The following is a 23,659-nucleotide window of genomic DNA, read 5'->3' on the forward strand; positions in this document are numbered from 1 at the left end:
TTCATCAGGGGAGGAAACATCCTCTACAGAGGGGGTCTTTTCTTTATCCTCATCATTCTCAACAGCAGGGTCAGTATCCTCTTTTTCATCAGAGGAGACAGAAGGAGGATCTTTTTCATCATCAGCAGCATCATGCTCTTCTTCATCACCGAAGCCGAGAGGAGGAGGGGGAGGAGAATCTACCTCTCTCCGGGGTCTTTTAGCGGCAACATCTTCCTCTTCAGGAATGGGAAAATCCTCATTTGCCTCTCCGATAGCCATCGCAACCAGCAGCTTCAGCACGGCCCAGTCATTGGGAGTCAGCTTCACAATGCTGCTCGATTCCGTCAAGCTTTCTCCTTCGTTCAACTGATAAAACCAGAGCTCCCCTGATTCATATTTGAATATGTAGCCCCACTTTCCACAACCCTCAGCAGGCAGAGGCCATTCTCCTCGCAAGTTTCTCGGTGCTGGAATTTGGCTGCGGAACATGAAGACGCTCTTACTTCTTCCTTCTTTCCGCGGAGTGGCGGTTGCTTCGGATCTGGTACTGTAGACAGAGACCGGCGTATGGCTGATAATCGACGAGGCCCACTCGCTGCTGCTGCCGCCCATGCTCGAGGGTTCTGCGGGAGAGCAGATTTCTTCACCGTCCAAGTAAACAGGACCGCTGCTGGGCTGCAGAAGGAAAGAATCCATCTTGTGTGTGTGACTTAGAAATTGTGACGGACTCCTCCTCTCTGCTTTTTATTCTCCTCCCTCGCTGCAGTCCCTCCCACTAAAAACTTTTTTTTCCCAACAACAGATGGCGCTCTTCCGGGGGTTCACCCCTCCTTTCTCAGGATGCGATTCGACACGGTTAGCAACAGATGGCGCGCTTCCGGGGTTCACCCCCCCTTCTCAGGATGCGATTCGTCACGCGGGGGGTTTCCCACCCCCCTTCTCCGGATGCGATTCGTCACGCTCATTACACGCTTCCGGGGGGGAGGGGCGGGAGGTCAAAAGGTCGTGATTAGGGCCATCAATCACTTCGGATCAAATTTTGTCATAAGCTGTATGGTATTAACTCTCTACCATTCACAGAGAGTCAAGGAACGGTTGCAATCACAGCATTGTAAGATGGCAAAAGACGTAACCTTAATGCACCCACCCTTGTTTCAAAGAAGCTCATTTGATTTTCACATAAACAGCCACCTTGACTCTACTGATTCCATCTATTTTGGGAACCAGTAGTCTGAGATATTGATGATATGGTACTGTAATGTCTTTAGATGAGATGGAGTCTGATTATTGAAGATGTGAAGAGAATAAATTTTCAGTGAGCCAATTAAGAGAAGTCAGGATTGGAGAATTGGCCATCTTTTCTTTAGTCTGTACCATTATTACTGCAAATAAATTTGACCAACATAAACAGAAAACAAAAATCAACATAGGAAAATAAAGCAATACTCAACTAAAGCCCACATGAGGAAAAAAGCCTCCTGGGAGGGGTCACTTTGTCAAGCCTCTTGGTTGCCCAAAACAAAGCGTAACCTGATACACTCCATTTCTCCTCTCACAGTGAAACAGTTTTTCAATTACCTTGACATACAAAAACACTCCAAGGACAAACAATGAATCACGAAAAACTCTGCTGTTCAGTCTGTCTGGATCTACTGAAGGATCCAGTGACTATTTCTTGTGGACACAACTACTGTATGAGCTGTATTAAAGTCCACTGGAATAATGAGGATCCAAAAGGAATCTACAGCTGTCCTCAGTGCAGAAAAATCTTCATCCCGAGGCCTGAGCTGGTGAAAAACAGCATGTTAGCAGAGTTAGTAGAGGACTCTAAGATACCTGGAATCCAACCTGTTTCAGCTGATCTCTGCTATGCTGGACCTGAAGATGTTTCCTGTGATGTCTGCACTGAAAAGAAGCTGAAAGCAGTGAAGTCCTGTCTGGTATGTTTGGTTTCTTACTGTGAGCAACACCTCCAGCCTCACTATAACTCTGCCTTTGACAAACACAAGCTGGTCAAACCATCGAACAGGCTCAAAGGGAACATCTGTTCAACTCATAATGAGATGATGAAGATGTTCTGCCGTACTTATCAAAAATGTATCTGCTATCTCTGCTGTGTGAATGAACATAAACGCCACAACACAATTGAAATGCAAAAAGAATTTGAGGTGATTTTGCAAATTGTTCACCGGAGAATTCAGACCAAAGAAACAGAAGTGAACGTGCTTGGGAAGGAAATCGAGGACATTCTGCAATCTTCTGATAGCGCTGAGAAGGACATTGAGACAATCATCAATGAGCTGGTGAGTTTCATTAAAAAGAAAGGCTCAATCTAATGCTTCTTGGCGACAATTCACTCCCTGGTGGAGATTTATCAGCCCTAGGATCAGGAACACAATTAAAATCACCTCCCAACACCAAATATGGGGAAGCTATGGCTGAAACATGGGTTAAGAGATTGGGGAAAAAAGAGACATCTTCTGAATTTGGACCATAAACACATCCTATAAAAACAGATTCTCTAAATAAGAAACCAGATATAAGAATGTAGCGTCCTTCCTTATCTTTTATGACTTTTTCTGTGGTTAGAGCAAATTGCTATGGATAAGGATGGCTACTCCTCTGCTTTTTGTGTTATATGATGAGTAAAAAACTTGGCCAACCCAATTTCTTTTTAGTTTTGAGTGTTCCAAATCATTTAAATGAGTTTCTGAAAGTAAGGCAATTTGTATTTTTTCCTTTTTCAAGAATGAAAGAAGTTTTTGTCTTTTAACAACATTATTCAGCCCTTTAACATTTAAAGAAATTATTTTAAGGTCAGTCATATCAGCTCAGTCTCTTTTGTTATAGTTTCTTTCCCCCCTCTATTAAAACATGATGTGTGGGAAACCATTTCTCGGAATGCGCAACTGCAAATAAGCAAACAGATGTTTCCATAAAAGGGAAAGGTAATTTTAGATACATTATATAGACACAAACATGAAAAAATAAATGAATAAATAAACAACAGAAACAATAGCCACGCATATTAATGATAAAAAAAAAAAAAGGAAAAAGACAACCCCTAAAACCCCCCTTCCCTCCCCCCAAAAAACAATCCTACAGTCCATCAAAAAAGAAAACTTGGTCTCATGAAACCGAGCAAAAGTCACTGACAGGGAGGCAAAAAGGGAAAAAAAAGAAACAAAACTTCCTCTCCAAACTCCCGCATGCCACCGAGAGAACCAGCCAATCTCATTTATATTTCTGAGTTAAACATGTTTTACTTTATAAAGTTTGTAAGAAAAAACAAATAAGAAGGGACGGGACAGTTAAATCATTCCTTAATAAGAGTACAACTTCCAGTTCCAATATACCTTAACATGGACTGGGTATCCTTAAATTAAGAGTATGTCTAATATTTAAGTGCCGTAATAGAACTGATCATATTCAATCAATTGCTGTCGGTGTTCAATTTAACTCAAATTGTTCAAAAAAGCAAGAGCATCTTCAGATTTACGGAAGGAGTAATTTTCCCCTCCGTGAGAAAAGTTAAGTGTAGCAGGATAGCGCATATAAAAGCGCATATTTTTCTGGATTAGTTTTTGGCACACTCCGTTAAACGCACGTCGCATCTCTTTTACTCCTGTTGCCAAATCTTGTCGAATATGAATGATCTGTCCATCATAAGTCAGGGGGCCATTATCTTTAGCTGCAGTGAGGATCCTAATCTTGTCTACCGGATTATGCACCTTAATAATCATTGCACGAGGGTGATTAGGTCTTGATAATCCAATGGACCGATGGGCTCTGTCGATTTTGATTTTCCCCTGTTTTTAATGTAAATGACCCCTGTCAGAGTGTAATGACCTAATAGTTGTGCGAATTTAGAATTTTAAGTGACTGTCCTATTCTGCTCTGGGGAACAGGGCAGTGGCGACGTGATAGCAACTTCCTGAACTCAGTTGGTTACTCGTATGATTAATGTCTTTTCCTGTCATCTACTTAATCACTTACTGAATAAATACTGTATATATAAACAAATACAAAAACATAAACACTTTGCTACCTATGTAAAGAAATCGAAATAATAAAGATGACTAATTATGCATAATACATAGAGTACTATATTTATTGTGTGTTCACTTCATGAATTTGGTGACTGCTGCTGTAGAAAAAGCTCCAAAAGACCACGGATTTTGGCAGGACCCAGAAAGCAATGTTACACAACAGATCATAAGTAAGTGTGTTTATTTTTCAACAAAAGGAAAGAGGCATGTAGAGCCAGGATCAGGGCAGTCATAACATATTTAACAAGCAAATAGGGATTGTTTGTAAAGAAGGAGGGGGAAAAAATTAGTCAGAACAGGAATGGCAGGGAGAACATAAATTGCGAGACGAAATCCGGGGAGTTGGTCAGTGGTCACCGATCGATGATCAGTGGTCACTGATTAAAAGTCTTTGATCTGTGGTTGTTGATCAATGGTCATGACAATTTGAATATTAACAAGAAACTGACCTCACAGTGATAATGTTTGGCATGCATTTTGCAGACAAAAATTGACACCCAGGCTACAAAATGGATCAAGAGAAACTCTGCAAATCAAATCCCAGCAGAAAAATGAAAGGTGTCGAGTTATAATGCTTCAGAAGAAGCTGGAGTAGGAGGTCTCTGAGCTGAAGAAGACGGACAAGGAGCTAAAGCAGCAACATGGAATTTCTACTCAGCTACTCCCTGCTTTTCAAACTTAACAATTATACAGACTCACCAAACTTCAAAATGTGTCCAGTTAAACACTCTGAAAATCTGAAAACAGCAGCGCTAGAAGGCATCTATAAGTTGGAATTTTGACTTAATAACTTTAAATTATGGGTAGTTATGGGGTAAGGGGGATAGGGGTTAGGCTTTTATAGCTATGATAAAACAAACAATGCATATATCTTAGGGTGATGTCACAATGGAGAACACTGCCCCCTTTAGTTAACTACACGTTTATTGGAGTTTAACCAGGTTCTATTTCAGTTTACAGCCCTGTTTTCCCCTCTCCTACTGAAGGTTGTTTGTGAAATACATGTCTGGGTTGGTGGAAGGACAAAGTTAGGGTGAACACGTATTATATTCAGCAGACTCGTCTGTCTCGACGAGTTTATCGGTTGGCTATCAATGTAGCGGTTGAAGAGTCCGTGAAAAGACTACAAGGAATCCCAGAATGCACCTCACGTGCGTCCGCTGAAATGGAGACAAAGTGTCCTCGTGCGGAACTTTAGACGAGTTCTTAAAATCTTCTATCTCTCGTTACAGAATTATCGAATTGACTTTTTTTCATGGAGATAAAATAGCATTAAGACATAATATAAAACACAAAGTTATAATTTTCAAAACCTGTATGTCTGTTAATCTCACGGTTGAAGCCAGCTTTACCGGGTGGGTAACACGGAATGTTGACAGTGTGACGCCAGACTCGGGCAGTAGAAGCCGCTCTCTGTGTTCAGAATTTGTCTTATATTTCAGCTCCATCTAAACATTTGGATTTCAGCCAACCTAAATGAGTTTCAGGGGTGACAGCGATGATGACGACAGCTGCAGTAAACGAAGAGTCGCGTATGTTTACGGTCCGGAGTACATCCAGACCTGCGACACTTTATCCAAAGTGCCAAACCGGGTGAGTTGAACTGAATGAGAGGCGTTACAGAGCTAGTTAGGTAGCAGCCTTTTCCTAATCTGGAAAACGATATCCTTGTCTTTACCTCTGTTACCAGGCGAGTATGGTCCACTCACTGATAGAAGCCTATGGACTGCTTCAACACATGAGGTGAGCTGCTGGTGTTTGCACCGAGAGAGAACACAGTTGGTATTGTTTTTGTCAGTGAGCAGGAGAGGATGTACAAAAGACACACTGTGCAAGATGAAGGTGGGTGGATCAATCCAAATATCAATAGTATCGCTACCAAAGCTAGTATTTGTATCGGATCTATATAAACATTTGCATTGTTGCACAGGAGTAGTGGGAGAGGATCAGCGATTTATAACTAATGATTAAAGCAGCAGAGTGCTGTATAAACACACTGAGAGTGAAAACAGGTGAGTAAAGAAGAAACATTTAGTCTGTCAGGAGAAGCCCCAATCACCCTTGGCCTATTGCAGCATAACTAAAGCAGGATTCAGGGAATTATTAAGATGTTGGTCAAAACTGGGAACACTGTCCAAAATGATGCCAAAATTCCTGACTTGCTCACTGTGAGAAAGGGATGATAACAAAAACCTCCTGAGACAAAAGTTTTACTATTGCACGGCTGGTAGGTGGCAGAGATAGTGACAGTCTGCTAGCAACAAAAGAAATCACTAGGAGGTTTCTGGTGCAGCATCTTCTTTCACCCAGCGAGAGCCAACAACCTCCGTAGTAACCACTGGTTGTGTCACATCTACTATGGTGGACAGCCCTAAAAACAATGTACGTGTGAAGTACAAATAAAACTTGTGTTCTTTCATTTATAGTCATTTACAAATGATGTTACCGGTTTAGCTCAGTGCATTAAGTGGGCGAACACATGCCGTACAGCTAAGAGTGGCTAGTCCGAGTTCGAGTCCAACCCGTGGCCCTGCCTGTTTTACCCCTTCTCTGTCTGCTCCTGCTTTCCTGCCCACTGTGTCTATCAAATAAAGCTGAAAAATCCCCTAAATTCCACTTTTTCAGGTAAACACTTATATTTAATATAATTATATAAAGTTTCTCTTTTTACCTTGATAACTGTTATTTTTAACTCAATTTCTTATGTCTGTTTGTCACTGCAGTGTCTCTGTTGTTAAATCACTCTTTCTCTCTACTCTCTCCAGCATTGTCAAACCCCACGTGGCCACTATAGAGGAAATGGCCAAATTCCACACTGATTCCTACCTGGAGCATCTCCACAAGATCAGCCAGGACGGAGACAACGATGACCCCCAGTCGGCTGACTACGGCCTGGGTGAGCAAAACACATTGCTACCTTTTTATTATTTAATCTTTAATGTGTTAAACGCACACACTTTCAGTGCAGTATGGTGTCATTGGGTTTCTGGTTTAAAGCACAGCTGCCTTTTTCCTGTATGACTAAAGTGATGAAGGGGTTAATTGATCATTACCAGCAATATTAAAGCAGCTGTAGTACAAAAATGGAAATAAAGGGGTTAAAATGATTTCACCAGTAGATGGCGATGTAACACTGCACTTAATAACACTGACAGCGATCATAAATGTTCTCCTCAAATAACATTTTTTTTCTTTTGTTTGAGACACAAGTGCTTAAAAAAAATCTAAGGGTATGTTTGTTGATCTTGTCCCACTCCTAGGATCCCACTGTTGTTTGTTGTTCTTGGATGGGTTGTATGTTAGTCCATCCTTTTCCGAAGTTTACATTTCTAACTTTAGACTAAGCTTCAAGTTCACTCTGCTTGTTTTTGTTCCATGACATTCCCTTATCCTTTATCTTTCTCTCACCCTCTCTTTTTTAACTCAGTAAAGTTCTCATTCAAGGACTTGAGTTACCCTTCAGACTTCAGTGCGGTTTAAGGCGCAAATATCAGGCAAAGTTTTGTGCTTTTGTGTGTCGTCGTAAAATCCACTGCATGCATGCATGTACCGCGAAGCATTATATTAGGTGCCTGTTGAAGTAACTCGGTGTTTATTAGTGGCGTTTCAGTGTCACCTCTTACTGGCATGCATCACTAGGGTCACATGTGCTGCAGACCTAACCACATCCAGTTAAGACACCGCAAAGTGACCAATCAGTTCCTTGGAAAATAGTGTTACGATTCCTGGAAAAGCTGGTCATATGAGACTGATAAGCCCTCGATTAACTTATCGAGTTGATAACCATCTGCATGTGACTTTTGACAGGAGCAGACACTTCCCCCAACCAGCTGTACGGTGAGGGGAGGAAGATGGGGGGGAAAAAGACACACTGTGGAAGAGAGCCACTGGTAGATAATAACTAATGATTAAATACAGAGTGGTGTATAAACACATAGTGAGTAAAGAAGAAACACAGTGCATTGTGGGAATACCCCAGCAGCCTTGGCCTATTGCAGGGTAACTAAGAGAGGATTCACCTGATCCAGCTCTAACTATAACCTTTATCAAAAAGGAAAGCTTTAAGTTTATCCTAGCTGTCAGATCCCTGACAAATTAACATGCGCACTGCGAATTGGTTTTGCCTTTTTTTTTTTTAAAAGTATTTATTTTTTAAATCCCTCATCTTCCTCTCGCCTGCTGTATTTTGTCCCTCCAGGCTATGACTGTCCAGTGGTCGAGGGCATATTTGACTATGCAGCAGGAGTGGGGGGTGCTACGCTGACGGCAGCTCAGACTCTGTTGGACCAAAAGTGTGACGTGGCCATCAACTGGGCAGGAGGGTGGCACCACGCCAAGAAGTAGGCTAACACACTTTAGTGTGCTGTGACCTTCCTGTGTGCTGCATTACATGTGCATATAGTGTCTCCCAGCAGGCTGTCCTCCTGACCCATGCCCTCCTTCTGCACCTAAACCAGCTTTAGATGAGCACTTGTTCAGTCAGTACTTGTCAGTTTAAGAACAGAGACAGTGTTTGGTGGATAATGTGACTTTATTTATCCACTCAGAACAAAATCTTTTGGCTATGTCCTTTTAATCGTATCTGTAGACAGTAATAGCCCATTAATGTGTGCCGATGTGATGTAATCGCACTGTTGTCTCCCCCCGTGACAGTCACATAAATGCCCGTGAAGGCAGACTTGCAGTTGGATTATTTGTCACTCATGAGGGTGAGAACGGCGAGCATAAATAGAGCCCCAAGCAGCCAGTTTCCCCTCTCCACTCAAAGATCTACTGTAGGAATCACTGTTTAGATAAACTATATCTGCATAAACCTTTAGAGACATTACACACTGGTCACCGAACAGTCGTTGTTGTGCTTATGTCAGTCACTCTGGCTTAACTGATCCAGCTGTGATCCGGTGTTTCAGGGCTAGACTCAGAATTTGTTAAACCATCAATTTCCATCAGTTACATCAAATAGCCTGAAGAGGGTGCTCTTGACAAAGCAGTACATTTCAAACGTGGCGCTTCATCTTCATCTCTCTTATCGTCCAGGGATGAGGCTTCAGGCTTCTGTTACGTGAACGATGCCGTGCTGGGAATCCTCAGACTGAGAGAGAAATACGAAAGAGTCCTTTATGTGGACGTTGACCTGCATCATGGAGACGGTGCACACCAAACCGTGACTTTTGCACAATTTAAAATAAGCGTCTTTTACATTTTGTCATCCTCACAGCAGTTTTTTTGGTTCCAGGTTTTAAAAGCTCTTTCCTCCCCTTTGGTCTCTGCAGGTGTTGAAGATGCCTTCAGCTTCACATCCAAAGTTATGACCGTTTCACTCCACAAGTTCTCGCCCGGGTTCTTCCCAGGTCAGGCAATACAGTGAGCTTAACCACGGCATGCTTTAATATGCCAATTTGAATCATGAGACCGTGTTGGATAAGTTTGTGCTTGCTTAGGTACGGGTGACCTGTGTGACACCGGGCTGGGTAAAGGCCGCTGGTACGCTGTGAACGTCCCGCTGGAGGACGGCATCAAGGACGACAGATACTACCAGGTTTTTACCAGGTACACACACAGAGAAACTGTAGCGCTGTCCTCCTATATAACTCCAACAGATCAGAGGTCAGTGTCATCCATTGATGAGTGCTATGGAGCATGTGCAAGTTCAGCATTTTATCAGGGACACTTTAGCAGGGAAATCCTTCCATTGTGAGGCTTAAACTGGGGATTTTCTAGTTGAAGGAGTTTCTCTGTGCTGAGCACTCAATGCAAATGTGTCGCCTCTAAAAGGAAATAAAGGGCTAAAACCCCTTGTTTGTTCTCTCTATCTCAGCATCTGTATATCGCAGATTCTGTGATCTTGAACAGGAGGAGCTGAGTTTGTTTCCTCTCAGCTGCTTATAAATCCTTAAAATCTGTATTTGAGCAAAAGAGCAAAAAAAGTGTAGGCGGTGTTTTTTTTCTGGGTTTTTTTGGCAAGCACCAAGCAGCAATCATCTCAGCTCTGTGTGTGACTGCTGGGATCATTTGTTTTGTTTTTTTAATGGAGTGGCACAAGAGTAAGACAGAGGGGTCTCAGTGGAAATCAGACATAAACAGAGTGTAGAAAATTAGCATAGAAAACACTGGATGTGATTTTCAGGCCCATGTGCCCTCACACACGTAATGCTACAGTTACGAAACAGGAATTTAGGCTTTCTTTAGTACAACTCATAAAAACACTTAATTAGTCTAATAACACTAAAGTTACAGCATCAAAATAAACTTACAAATAGTCATTATAAACAATTGAATACACAAGGTTATTGGGTTATAATTATTCATTCTATAATGTTTATGTCAGTTTAATGGTGAGAGATCATTTTATTTGACTATGTGCTGCTTTGTTGGGTTAGCTTTAGTAATGCAGCATCACTGTTATTGTGCAAAAGTCTTGAGTCACCCCTCATTTCTTCATAGTTTACTTCTAAGGAGCATTTCTTGTCAGGCTTTCTGAAAGTCTTTCAATGTTTTTCTTTTATCGGCTGCTTTTTCAGTTATTTTCAGTCTAGTCCATTTTCAGAAGATTGTTTTTTGTTGGTTAAGTCAGTTTAACACTGTACTACGCATCATTCAGGCATAAAAAATGGTAAATGGCCTGTATTTGTATAGCGCTTTACTTAGTCCCTTAGTCCCACAGCCACCCTGGAGTGCACTGAAAGAGGCGAGGCTGCCGGACACTGGTGCCACCGGGCCCTCTGACCACCACCAGTAGGCAACGGGTGAAGTGTCTTGCCCAAGGACACAACGACCAAGACTGTGCGAGCCGGGGCTCAAACCGGCAACCTTCCGATTACAGGACGAACTAACAACTCTTGAGCCACGATAAAGCACATCATTTGTTCCTTCGCCTATGAAAAATGTCAAATATAACAAAGTGATTCCCAGAGAGCTATTAGATTAAAGAATCTTACCATATTTGTGCATTGTGTGCAGTTTCCTCAAAAACAAACTGAGGAAACCTAAAAAAGCGTGTAGTACATACAATAGATGAACAGTAACAGTGCAAGTCATGTCCTTAACAAAACAAGACCTGACAAAACCTGGAGAACTGTTCCTGAAAACTGCTTTTTATCCTTGTTGTAATTTCATGGTTGCGGATCAGCCGGCATCTGTGAGCTGATGGTGATGGAAATTAAAATTGCTCTATTACACAGCGTCGACTTCTAATGGGTGAAACTAAAGTCTTTTCTTGTAAAGTAACTAATGCAAGTGACTGAAAACTTATCCCATCCATCCACTTCCACTTCTCAAGTTCAAGGTCATGTGTGGGTGCAGGGGTCATAGGGCAAAAGGTGGTGTACATCCTGGACAGGTTGCTGGTCTTTCATAGGTTTAACACAGGGAGACAAACACTTGATACCTAACCTAACAAATGCATGGGTTTAGACTGTGAAAGAAAGCTGGAGTACCCGGAGAGAGCTGGGGAGACTGTGCAAACTCCACAAAAAAGACAGCGTAGTGCTCCAGCTCTGTGAAATAATGAGTAAGCTGCATGTAGACTAATACTTCATTACTTTTATTGGTATAATCACAGGCTACTGCTTTAGCACCTCTAATTGGTGGAAGCAACTGAACAAATTGGGTGTAAGTGTTTTGTTTTAGTGTTCTACACTTACTATAAAGTTATTATTGTTCAGAACGGAATGTACAGGTAAGTCACGTTAGCCATCACTGCTTGAGTGCCAGGAAGGTTTTTGTTGGCTCAAAAGGCCCCTATGGTAGTGACTATGCACATAAGCTCAATTAGTCACAGAAGTCTATACATTTTCCTGAATTGTTTTCTTTTTTGGATGCTTGATAACCAAATGATATGCATCCTCTGCGAGTAACACAATTCTTTCTTCTTTTTACAGCGTCCTGCAGGAGGTGCGGGCACAGTTCAACCCGGAGGCGATAGTGATGCAGCTGGGTGCCGACACAATGGCGGGTGACCCTATGTGCTCCTTCAACATGACCCCTGTTGGGGTGGGCAAGTGTCTGCAGTATGTCCTGCAGTGGCAGCTACCTACACTCCTGCTGGGCGGAGGTACGCTTCACGTATGTGTTTATTATTCTGACTGATGTTGATGTGTGTGTGTTGGTATATCTCCACGTATGGCTGTATGCGCATGTTTCTCGGAGTGCTGAGGTAGTCCAGATGTAACGGTGTAGTGCGCCTTCTGTTTGTGCGTGTTTGCGTTGAATTTCTGAGTCTGTTACTTAAGCACATTTACACACACTGCCCTGTCCCAGACTCCTCAGCCCTTGGCCAGATGATAGCTACTAATTATACAACACAATGAATCCATTTTACTCAACTACAATCCCACCTCTCTTCCTTTCTCTCCCCTCCCGCTCTGCCCTACATACTTTCTCCTCAGTCCATTCCCTCCATCTTTAAACTTTCTCTGTGTCTTCTGTATGTGGGAGGCTTTATAGTTTTTCTTCCAGAGGATTTTGTCATGCTAGCTTCCTTTTTTTGGTCTGAAGAGCCACACAAAGCTGTATAAATGTGAAAGTACAAATGAGCTCTTATTGCACACACATTCAACTGACCACAAGAATGAGCTGGTTCAGGTCAACAAAAGAATAGACTGTGTACAAAAGCTGCTCATACCCACATGGACAAACATAACTGCTAATCAATGCTAAATAAAAGAATAAATAAGTACTCAGATTTCATGCACTTTGACAGATAAAAAAATTAGAAATCGAAATACTTCAAAACAGCAGCACAAACAGTGCAACTTTAACAAGAAAAAAAACACCCTCCATACATTTGTTCTGTGGCACACTGTAAACATGTTTATGTCAGCTTTTATATGTAAAGTTAACATATAGTATAATATTAGTAGTATTATAGTTTTATATGTATACCGGTAGTTAACATAGGCGTCTTCAGAGATGGTTAGTCGGCCTCAAGTGGCCATTAGAGAAACTGCAGTTTGGACACATAATTAGAAACAGGGTATTTGATAGGTTAGTTTAGTTTTTTAATCTAAAATTTTCTCCCAGACATGTTTTTTTATCCTCTGTGATTTGACATGGGAACCTATGGTTATTTACACCTCAAGTGGCCATGGGAGGAACTGCACTTTTTGGCACTTGTGAGAGTTGGCTTAATTTTTCACTGCTTTGAAGTTGAAGGTTACTGGCATTTTCTCACACTTCATGACTTGGTAACAGGGGCAGATGTAGAGAAATTTTCTTAGGCTGGCATGGAAATCAAATGGCAGGACAAAATCAAAGCCTTTTTTTAAACACATGTGCATGTGTTACGTATGGTAAAAATGATTCAAATGCAAGTATACATGCATTTCATATAAAAATAGTCTGCAGCTTAATTAATTTCTGTAGCCCACATAATGAACCTTTTCAGTTACATAATACATGTGATTTTTTTATGTACTGTATAGCCTGTATAATAAATAAATACATATAAAAGCATTTAGTGGCCTGTCATTAAAATTTAAAAGCTGGTATATACTTTGAAGTCCAAACTTTCAACACAAGCTGAAATAGTTGTGTTGAAAGTAACACTCTAAGCTGCAGCTTGTTGCTATGTCAGCTTAATCACATGCCCGTCATCACACAGAGTGTTAATAACACTCACCTTCATTCCACCTTCAAAGTGTTAATGCTATCTTATCTTAATAAACAACACAGTCATATGCAAAACTAGTTTGGCACTAGGGGTGGCAAGAGATCATTTTAGGGTGGCACATGCCACCCCTCTAGATGTGCCCCTGCTTAGTAACCTGATGACAGTGTACGACCTCTTATTGGGGGCATTTTCACATTCTATATTCAGTTTTTACCCCTTAGCCGTTAAATGCTGATCGGGTATCTTCAGCGTAGACACCCAAGTTTGTGATTAAAATAACTAGATAGGTGGCTGAGAACAAAGCGACGCATGATTTTCAAATTCATCCCATACGTGGAACCACTAAAAATCTCAGATAAGTTAGAATCCCAATTACCTTTGCTTCAAGGTCGAGGTCAGAGGTTAGGTTTTCTGAAAATCTTGTGAATATCTCGTGATAACTCAAGAGGGAAATCAGCTAGGATTTTCAAATTATAACCACAGGTACATCTACTAGGAGGCTGAGCTGTAACACTGATGGACGCCGGTACTTTTAATATAGTAGGTACTGTATGTGACACATTGTGGTTAATTGAATCAGTAGGTTTAATAGCTGTTCTTAATTGTGTCAAATATTTTACTGTTAGGTAATGCCTGAGACACCATGTTATATTTTCCCGTCTGTTTGTTGCTGGGTTAGTGGAGATCTTTTCTGACTCCTGCCAAGGAAACATGTTGCTTCACAGATGATTTATGTTTTGAATTATGTAAGACATGGTTCTGTTTGGATATCATTGTCATTGGTCGTAGTCATGTGACCTATCACAGGTGATTTAAGATGGCGTCGCCCTGTGTTTCGTTGTGTGACGAGGAGCAGGTGTGCTCAAAATGTCATATGTCATGAAATTGGAGTTCTGCAGCATGCAAACTTATTTTTCTTTTTTCTTTTAAAAGCTTACTGTGGCCTCAGGAAAAAACACATTTTTGGCCACAACCAAACTCGTTCACAAATACAAATAAGTTCGGGGATGAACTGATTAGATTTCGGATGCTAAATGGTAAAGCTCACAGCGACTTTACATGATACATCACTCAAAAAACAATAACTCTTGTGATATCTACATACAGCCCCCAAACATCAATATAGCAAAGGAAACTAACAGTTGCTCAAAATGGATTTCCCCACTCGTTTAACTTAATAGAGTATATATATTTTATATTATTTTATTTATTTTTTTTACAGATAAACAGATGTTGTGCTGTATCCTGTGTAAAGTAATGAAGTGATTTTATTTTATATGGAAAATGTCCAGTCTGGACAGACAAATTATTAACAATACAAAGGATTTAAGTTTTATTCCAGTGAAAGAACAGCCAACACAGTAGGGTCAGTAAAGTCTTTGTATATTTTCTCTACAGGAATCATGTTCTTCAACTTCGTTTGACCCCATATGTTTTTTTCCTCTGGTCATCCCATCCTGCAGTGTGGGTCTCTTTCCCACCAGTCAGGCCCACCCTCTAGTTTGAGATTCAAACTGCTTTAAGAAAGTGTTTGAAGGTTTAAGTGGAGGATTAAACAACAGTTTAGCAGCACACACATGCTGAGGCACAACCATCATTTCCCTGGGCAAACTGTGTTGTCACAAATGTGACGGGCAGTAGTTTAAAGCTGGTGCATTCAGTTTGGAGGGGAAGCTTCTGGATTGCTCTACACACTGAAACATGACAAGATGATCCTTGATTAAGCAAGAAAAACATAAAATTCAGTTTGATGGAAGAGAAATGTGTAGACTGGAAGTTTTATTTCTGACAAAACTGATTGGTTTAGATTTAATTAATGAGCAATAAGTTGTAGATTCCTGCTAAACAGGTAAAGTTGTATCAAGTCAAACACTTGCTGGCTCTGCTTTATTTTAACTTCAGATTCAGCTTCATTGTCACATCACAAATTTACAAAGAGTAGGGTGAAAAACCTTGTGTTGCAGAGCTCCATATTAGCAGATAAAAATGTAAAAAAGCGCACAATACAAGCATATTTTAGATATGTGCAAAACACAGAAGAAAAAGAGCAAATGACCCTATAATGAACCCTGGGGAGCTCCAGTGTGACAGTCAGCCTGGCCAGATGTGATGTTAGGCTTTCTCTTTCTGTTTACGATTTTTCACCTGTCTATGCAGTCTTCACCAGTTTTTCACTGACAAAAACAAATGTGGAAAAACAGTAGGGGTGCAAGATAAACTAGCATTCCTGCAGATGCAGTTATATCATGCTACGATTTAAGGATCAGTCCAGCTGTCAGGAATATCGTCCTGCTCCTGTTTTCTCTCATTTAAAAGACAAAGATGGAGCAGTGTAGCCATGCATACACACGTACATCAGCTTCAAAGCATGCAGATGTCCGGGCATGAATTGGGCATGCCCGGACACATCTGTGTTACAGGTGTCTGTCACACGTGCCGTGAAACTTTTTTTTTTTTTTTTATAATTCAAGTATTTATTAGATTTCGCATTTTATAGCAGCAAATACAGAGATGCAACAACCAAAAGCAAGAAGCAAACAAACAAAAACAAACAAACAAAATAAATAAATAAATAACTAAAAAATAAATAAAAAACCACAACGAAACAAAACAAGTGAGGTTTTAACATATGTTGTATTAAGCTCAAATGTCCAAGTCAGGTAGACATGTAGGTGCAAAAATTGTCCCACTGTTCCAGCGCAGCTTCCGTCACATGATGTATTTTTCCCAGCATCTTTTCGTATACAACATTCCCAATCATTCTGTCTTTCCGCATTTTAAGCGTTGGAATATGAGAGTCCTTCCAGTGTTCCAAAATGACACGGGCACATGTTACCAAGGCAGTACTTAACACTCTAAACTGGTGTTTACTTAATTGCAGCACCTCTCCTTTGTCTCCTAGTAAACATAATTTAGGTGATCTGGGTAGGTTACAAAGTGTCCACCCCTGCAAATAATTCAGTACAGTGTTCCAAACTGGAAAAACCAGCAGGCATTCCCAGAGGGCATGTATCAGAGTACCTTTGGCTTTTTGGCATTTCCAACACAAGTCATCTCTACCAATCCCCATTCTATACAGCCTTGAAGGAGTATAATAGTATCTGTTAAGAATTTTGTATTGAATAAATTTCCCCCTGGCTTCCCTAATGTATAATCCATTGTTCGACAATATAGAATCCCATGTACCTTCATCCATTGTACCCCCTAGATCCCTTTCCCATGCTTTTTTCAGGCTCTTATTTATATTGTTTTTAATCCATGGGCAAATATTATACCATTTCGCAGCTGTGCACAGAGATGGGGGTAGTAGCATAAAATTCTCTATCGGGTTACTTTCACATGTTATTGTAACTCCTCCTTTTAAACAGTTTCTTATTTGCAAATACTTCCAGAAATGACTGTTACCCTCTAAACAAAACTTATTTTTAATATCCTCATACGACATGAAAACACCCCCTTCAAATAGGTCTCTAACAGTTCTGATACCTCTTCTCAGCCATTGTGTCCAGTAAACAGTCTGCTTACCAATTTTAATTTTAGGATTATACCACAAGGGGGCATACTTCTGTACATATGGCACAAGTTTATATTTCTTATGCACCTCCAACCATACCATTTTCGAAAATTTCAAAATAGGGCTTTGCGTCTTACCGTGATAATTCACTTTTTGTGATAAAATATCATTTGGTGTGAATGGAGATGCAAGCTCTTGTTCTATTAACATCCAGTCTATATTGTTTTTCCCTGCCCAATGTTTGCCTAATCTAGCCATTTCAAAAGAGATACTATAATACTCTATATTTACCACCCTTCCAAAGAAAATCTTTTATCGTATTATTGTAGCTTTGCAACATCCGTCGCGGGATACACATAGGCAGCATTCCTGTATAATAGTTGATGAGCGGTGCCACAACCATTTTAACTGTGTTCACTTTTCCCCACAATGTCAAATTTAGTTTACTCCATTTACCCAAGTTTTTATTGATCTTGTTTAATAATTTTCCCATACTGTTAGCCACAATATCCTCAATATTGGGGTTCAATTCAATTCCAAGATATTTCATTCCCTTGTCCACCCACTTAAAGTTAAAGCCCGATATTAAGTTATGACTGCAAGCCTGGGAAACTGGCATCGCCTCTGATTTATGCCAGTTAATTTTGTACCCTGAAAACATTGAGTATGTATTAATCACCTCTAATAGTTTTGTGATAGAATTAGTTGGGTCTTGGTTTAATTTCAGCACATCATCTGCATACAGGAATAATTTGTGTTCTCTGCCTCCCCCAAATACACCTTTAATCTCTGCATTTTCTCTGATTTGAATAGCTAATGGCTCTAAAAATATTATAAATAGCAATGGGCTTAAATTGCATCCTTGACGTGTTGATCTGGAAATACTAAAAAAAAAGGAGAAAGTACCCCATTTGTAAATACAGCTGCTTCTGGACCAGAGTACATGGTTCTAATCCATCTGCAAAAGTTGTCACCTATTCCAAACTTTTCCAGGGCTGTGAACAGAAAGTTCCACTCCACCCTATCAAAAGTTTTCTGTGCATCTAAAGATATAGCCAATACAGGATTTGTGTTATTTCTATTCAGCCACACGTGCCGTGAAACTTAAGTGATGTTGTTCAGTTGATGCCTTGATGTACCTCCTGACTACTTTGTCTTTGTAAAAGGAGCAATTTTTGCTCCTCTAACTGTAAACCAACTTTACTCTGATTGGCTACTCATCAAAAACGCAAGGTTTGAGCAGCTGTAAATGTTTAAAAGTTTCAAATTCATATTTAATAGTCTTCAGGGCTCCAAACGTGCCTTCATGTGGGTTCCAGGTACTCCATAAAGATGATATCATTTGTGTTTCTTCTCATATGTGTCTGCGTTCCTTCTCTCTACTCAGGAGGTTATAACCTGGCTAACACAGCTCGGTGTTGGACCTACCTGACAGCAGAAGTGCTGGGAAAGACTCTCTCCTCTGAAATACCTGACCATGAGGTACACGGACACACACACTCACACACATCCTCCCTTTCCCTGCCTGTTACAGCCACACATTTACATATTCCCACATGAGGACAAATGTGCCCCTTCATTGTACCATCACACGCACACACATGCATGGAAACGCAAACACACCCTCTTGTGTCCTCTGTCTGCTGAGTCACTCCATCTAATCAAAGATGGCTGCCCGATCTCAATAAAGGGGTTTGTGTACAGGTGAGCGGGACAGGTAGCAGTGCTGACAATTCCTCTCTGTCTGCTGCGATGAACACAGACTCCTCTCACTCTCATCTTTTATGCGTCGTCTGGGTGAACGTTATTAGAGGAGTTATAGAAGTCGGACTGGAAGGACTTAAACCGCAGCTTTACCTGTCCAGTTAGTTCAAAAGGGTGGACGTCAGCGAGGATTCTTAAAATAGCGAGAACACATATGCTGTTGATTTAATTTAGCGAGGAAGGAACTGTGTATCTTATTTGTTGACTTGTTTGTGAAACACGGGACATGTGACCAGTTGCTTTTCGGTAAATCAAACAGAGCCATCCTCTCTCCAAATAGAAATCGGCGCGCCCATCTGTCTGTCCCGCTCCTATGCTCTCACACGCACAAAGAGCCTCTTTCTCCAGCAGCTGATTTTTTGGACCTTGTCTTGGTCAGATGTAATGAATAGCTGTGAGCGCCTCAGTGTGTGCGTGCGTGCGTGCGCACGCGTGTGTGCGTCCTGGTCGAGAAGAAGGTACCTCTTGTTTCTCCTCGTCGGGCGTCCAATGGCCCCAAATGGCCTTTGACCTCATTAAGGAGCACTCACTGAAAACAAAGCAACTATCAGTGCGGCCAGCTGCCACAGTTGATAAAGATGAGGTGACACACACACACACACACACACACACACACACACGGTTTTCCACCTGAAACAGTTAAAATTTTATTGTGTTTATGTCTTGGTTTTTTCTGATTTATGAAGCAACCTATTTTCAAGGTAAACTGCAACCTCTGCTAAACTTCACATATATGTGTGTATGCATGTATGTATGTGAATGCATATGTGTGTGTGTTTGAAGCTCACTCTGTGTGCGATAAGAGGGGCATTTATCCACGATGACCAAGCAGAGCTGTTCCAGTTCCAGTGACACGGGGAACAAAAACTACCTTTGTGCCCGTTTGTGTGAGTGCGTCTTACTCCTCCTGCTCCGCTGTAGACAAAACCCCATGAATACACACATTCATTACTGTCAGATAATGCACTGGCCTGTTTTATAACGCTTCTCATGTGCTTCATTGTATGATAAATGGACGCCAGTGTGGAGGAAACTCAAACAGGCAAACTGGCAAAAGTGGCTCAAAGTCGAAGGAAAATGCAAAAACTACAAATTCAAACACTCTGTTTGTTTTATCTGCAGAAATCTCACTAAAACCAGTCCGAACATATTTGTTGCTTTTAAATATTTATTTGGAAAGGTTTATTTTCAGTGCCCGAGAGGATTCGCGGTGCTCTGTTCTTGCAGCACACAAGCTTCAAATGAAATAATTAAAAATAGCAGTCTAAAGAACACAAACATCAGTCAGAGTTGGCCAGTCACGTCAACAATAAGTGCTGTAATACTCGCTGATTACTAGACAAAATATTACACTACAGATAACGCACACAATGCCTCTGCTTGTGTCACACTCATTATATTTCAGTATCTAATGCAAACACGCCAGGATTCCAGCCACCGGGTGGAAAGTTGTTAACCTTCGCTGCTGACTCGTATTGTCTGCCAGTGCTGAGCTGATCCCGATTGACCCCCCCTCTCCCCCCCATTGTGCGATAGCGGCGGCTCCTATCTGCGTGTGAATCGAAGGAGCCGCGGTGTTGGGCGTGCTAAGTATAGCCGCACGGGTCAAAGGTTAGTTGGTGTCTCTCATTTGACAGGAACAGTTTGTCTTTATAACGAACTTTATTTTGAGGGTGGAAACAATTGTTCTTATGGTTACAGGAACTTTTTATTTGTCACATGTGATGTTCACATGGTTTTGCTTTGCCTGTTAGACCAGATTTATTATCTTTAATTTAAGGCGGGGTGGAGTATCATCTTATCTAAACATGTGTTATGTCATGAAGAAGGGCAAAAACCACAGTAGGGTCTTTAATACTTCTCTGAATCCCCTTAAAGTAACTTCTGTCACTGGCACGTACACTACGTTTTTAAAACCATATGAACTTAAACATCTCAGACCTGAAGGCCACTCTCCATTTTTAGTTAATAATAAAATACCTTTTTTCAAGTGGTCACATCCACTCCAATGGAAGTGGTTTAATGGAAACTCTCATCTCTCATCATCTCATCTCTCAAGTGTTTCAGTTAAATCTTTTTCAATTAAATTCAACAACAGTCACCACAAGACACTCCACAAATAGTGTTGGGGAACCTTAAAAATCTGGGTCAGCTATAAGAGTCCAAAAGGGTGTTCGACGATCCAACGATCACAAGTAATACATAGACATAAGTGTTGGTCTACACCTGTTAATATTTGAATTCGGGTATTTTCAGTCCCCTTGCCATAGCTGTATGAAATCAAGCACCTAGCCTTCACAGACTTATGTGAGAGAATGGGTCGTTCCCGAGAGCGTGGTACCGTTGCAACAAGTCAAATTTTCTGCCTCTTAGAAGTGGTTCCTTAACATCCTCTGGCATTAACATCTGCACTCAAACTCTGTGCTGGGAGCTTCATGGCATGGTTTTATTTGGCCGAGCAGCTGCTGTGGGGGTAGGTGGTCCAATATTGTGATCCATATAGATTGCAGGGCAACAGCAGGTGAACCAGCATCCAGATCTGTACCCGGACCTATGATTAGATTTTAATGGACCTTTCTATTTCACTTTGCACAACTTTTCTTTTATTTATGGTTATTTCAATTGATGCATTTGTTTTTTGTCTTTTTAGCACTGACCAATAACTCATCCCGCATTGATCTGTCAATCAAATTATTTATTCAGAGTGCGGATGAAAACGGAGAAAGTCCAAAGAAGTAAATCAGGAAAAAAATAATTACAAAAATCAAACCTTATTTTACTTGTAATGAGTAAAAGAACATTTTATTAATATTTTATAATAATAAAATATAATACTGTTGAATTGTACTTTAGTACTTCAACTTCCAGTTGTTGACTGCATACAGACACTGATCCGACTGTTAGGCCTCTTCAAAATGCATTGCATTGAATTATAATGAATGTATAACTTCATGACATTTTGGATCTTTGTTTGATCTTTAAATTTTAATGGAGTACCTTTGTGTTAGAAGGTATCAGTTTAAGTCAAAGGACTAAGAACTATGCACATTCATTTTAGAGTAATCAATGAATAGTTCTGAGTAAAATAGTCTTTTTTGTGTGTGTGCTTAAAATGCTGCACATAAACCAATATTTATGGTTGTTTTTAACCCTTGGATATATTCACATATCATAGAGGAGTGTACTGCTCCAGTGCTGCTATTGATTTGAGACTAGTTTTGGTGACGGTGACAACAACATGAAGTTGCACAGATTTGGATCAGATCGTTCTCTAAAAACTCAGTGTGTACCATTCAAGGACAGAAACAGAGAAGAGACCCCCCACCCTGCCACCACCACCTTTATTTCTGTTCTTAGTAACTTCCAAACTGCTGAGTCAGTGGGCAAACACGTATGCCATGTCCTCGCAAGGTTGTTGATGTGAATCCAGCTCATATCCTTTGTCACACGCTGTACCTTCACGTCTCCGTTGCTCATCTCTTTTTCCTGTCTCTGCCATGCTCCCATTAAGCTCATAGTGTAACAACAACTGGGCTTGGCTGGATCAGCACCCAGTGTGGGAGGGTGCACTGCCTTACACTGCCTTACTGCGACTGTGGCTCAGGGGGTTGGGAAGCGTATCTGTAACCGGAAGGTCGCCGGTTCGATCCCCGGGCTCTCTGTCCTGGTCGTTGTGTCCTTGGGCCAGACACTTTACCCTACTTGCCTACTGGTGTTGGCCAGAGGGGCCGATGGCGCGATATGGCAGCCTGGCTTCTGTCAGTCTGGCCCAGGGCAGCTGTGGCTACAACTGTAGCTTGCCTCCACCAGTGTGTGAATGTGAGAGTGAATGAATAGTGGCATTGTAAAGCACTTTGGGTGCCTTGAAAAGCGCTATATAAATCCAATCCATTATTATTATTATTATTACATCGGTATTTTGAAGCAAAACCTTGACTTTTAACTCGTTCAATATTTCTGTGTAGAAAAATGTCATCATTGTGCTGAAGGAAGTTGAAAACTGGCCAAAGAATTATTGTATGTTTTTAGAAGGCTAAACCAGATCTGCAGTCCAAAAGCAAGGCCTTTTCTCTCTCCCTCTCTCTCTTTTGACCCTACTGGTCAAATAAGCATATTTATATTATTTAAAGGATATTTTATTTGTCTGGGCAGCAAGCTGCTAAACTGAGACCAACTGGAAAGGGTTTTTTTTTTCTTCAAGTTCATTTTGCTCCTTCTAAGCAACATGCTCCTTAAGAGCTACAGAAGTCTGGAAACAAGTTATCCCGTCATCTCTGTGCAGATAATGGTAACACATGGGTATTAAATTACTAGCAGAGAATACAAACGGATAAAAGTCAGCCAGATTTTTTTTTCCTTTGGATTGCCCAACAACCTGCTTCGATCAGATTCTTCTCTGGTGAGAGGAACAGAAGTAGATACAAACGTGTGTCCGTCTCAAAGCCGCACAGGAAGGGAGGACATCTCTGGTTCCAGATTGGCAGCGGGGAAGCGTCCCGCCTCTTTACTTCCTACTTCCCCTTTTTCCTGTCTGCAGCCACTTCCTGTCCTGCCCCTCGGTGCCGTCAGGGATGTGCTGGCTCCCAGATTCACAGGCTCAATCACAGGAAATATCACCAAGCAATAGCGTGTGTGGGCACAGGGATATGTATCTGTTTACAAAGACTGACTGAAGAAGCTCATTATTACAATATTATGATTGATTAAGTTCAAAATGCTGCAGCTGGAGATCCTGCGACA

At 41.1% G+C, this 23,659-nt stretch overlaps 1 protein-coding gene across 2 annotated transcripts in view; it reads left to right on the forward strand.

The window, feature by feature from the left end:
* Positions 1-5,111: 5,111 nt before the first annotated feature.
* The window catches only part of hdac8 (histone deacetylase 8), a 38,961-nt gene continuing 20,413 nt past the window's right edge, over positions 5,112-23,659 (forward strand). The window contains exons 1-9 of one of the 2 annotated variants that reach the window (XR_013096516.1): positions 5,112-5,624; positions 5,722-5,774; positions 6,797-6,927; positions 8,230-8,371; positions 9,069-9,181; positions 9,305-9,382; positions 9,473-9,581; positions 11,912-12,095; positions 18,543-18,637. Coding sequence is in view for 1 of the 2 variants with exons in the window: in XM_004573395.3 (XP_004573452.1) it covers positions 5,508-5,624; positions 5,722-5,774; positions 6,797-6,927; positions 8,230-8,371; positions 9,069-9,181; positions 9,305-9,382; positions 9,473-9,581; positions 11,912-12,084; positions 18,543-18,637 (1,011 nt within the window). In the remaining variant the exon portion in view is untranslated. The remainder of the gene's footprint in view (positions 5,625-5,721; positions 5,775-6,796; positions 6,928-8,229; positions 8,372-9,068; positions 9,182-9,304; positions 9,383-9,472; positions 9,582-11,911; positions 12,096-18,542; positions 18,638-23,659) is intronic. The other variant, XM_004573395.3, reaches the window with a different exon arrangement.

This window comes from Maylandia zebra, linkage group LG3, assembly GCF_041146795.1.
Source record: "Maylandia zebra isolate NMK-2024a linkage group LG3, Mzebra_GT3a, whole genome shotgun sequence".
NCBI lineage: Eukaryota > Metazoa > Chordata > Actinopteri > Cichliformes > Cichlidae > Maylandia > Maylandia zebra.